The following is a 946-nucleotide window of genomic DNA, read 5'->3' as shown; positions in this document are numbered from 1 at the left end:
ATATATATATATACTTACTAGATTTGCCGGAATGATAAACAATCTATTACAAATCTCAAAAGAGATGAGATCTTTGTAAGAGACAGCATTCCCATATGGGTTGCAGCAGTTGGATTGTGTACATATTAAGAGAATAAATAAATTTCTAGACACAAGTATTTCTATAATATATTTTATAAACTAACTTGTACACAATCTAGTTATTCATACCATATAGCTCCAAACCCGTAATTGTTTCAATCTCCATAAAACTCAGCTCAAATGGTACTTCATTGTAGTAGCTTACATGATAGCTCCATCTCTAGGTTTCAGTAACGCCTATGGAGCAGGACTAACAGACATGAACATGGCTTATAACTATGGTAAAGTCGCTCTCTTCATCTTAGCCGCAATGTCAGGGAAACAAAACGGTGTCGTTGCAGGACTCGTCGGATGCGGGTTGATAAAATCGATCGTCTCGATATCTTCCGACCTAATGCACGATTTCAAGACAGGACATTTGACGTTGACTTCACCGCGGTCGATGCTTGTCAGCCAAGCAATCGGGACGGGGATCGGCTGCATCGTGGCTCCTCTCTCATTCTTTCTGTTTTACAAAGCCTTCGATGTCGGAAACCCTGAGGGAGAGTATAAAGCTCCTTACGCTTTGGTTTACAGAAACATGGCGATTCTTGGAGTTGAAGGTTTCTCTGCTTTGCCTCTGCATTGTTTACAGCTTTGCTATGGATTCTTCGCGTTTGCGGTGGCGGCGGACGTCGTTAGGGATCTGTCGCCGGAGAAGGTTGGGAAGTGGGTCCCACTGCCGATGGCTATGGCGGTTCCGTTTCTTGTCGGAGGGTATTTTGCTGTGGATATGTGTGTTGGGAGTTTGATAGTGTTTGTGTGGAACATGAGGGATAGAGTTAAAGCCGGTTTGATGGTACCGGCGGTTGCTTCCGGTTTGATA

The 946-nt window shown here is 43.4% G+C and overlaps 1 protein-coding gene across 1 annotated transcript; it reads left to right on the top strand.

The window, feature by feature from the left end:
- Window positions 1-256: 256 nt before the first annotated feature.
- On the top strand, window positions 257-943 carry LOC106321990 (metal-nicotianamine transporter YSL3-like; the record flags this gene model as incomplete). Its single annotated transcript, XM_013760196.1, has 1 exon — window positions 257-943. A coding segment is annotated over one exon (687 nt), but the record flags the coding sequence as incomplete, so codon positions are not given.
- Window positions 944-946: the final 3 nt, after the last annotated feature.

Source organism: Brassica oleracea, unplaced genomic scaffold, assembly GCF_000695525.1.
Source record: "Brassica oleracea var. oleracea cultivar TO1000 unplaced genomic scaffold, BOL UnpScaffold04588, whole genome shotgun sequence".
Lineage (NCBI taxonomy): Eukaryota > Viridiplantae > Streptophyta > Magnoliopsida > Brassicales > Brassicaceae > Brassica > Brassica oleracea.
This window is presented reverse-complemented; position numbering and strand designations above follow the sequence as displayed.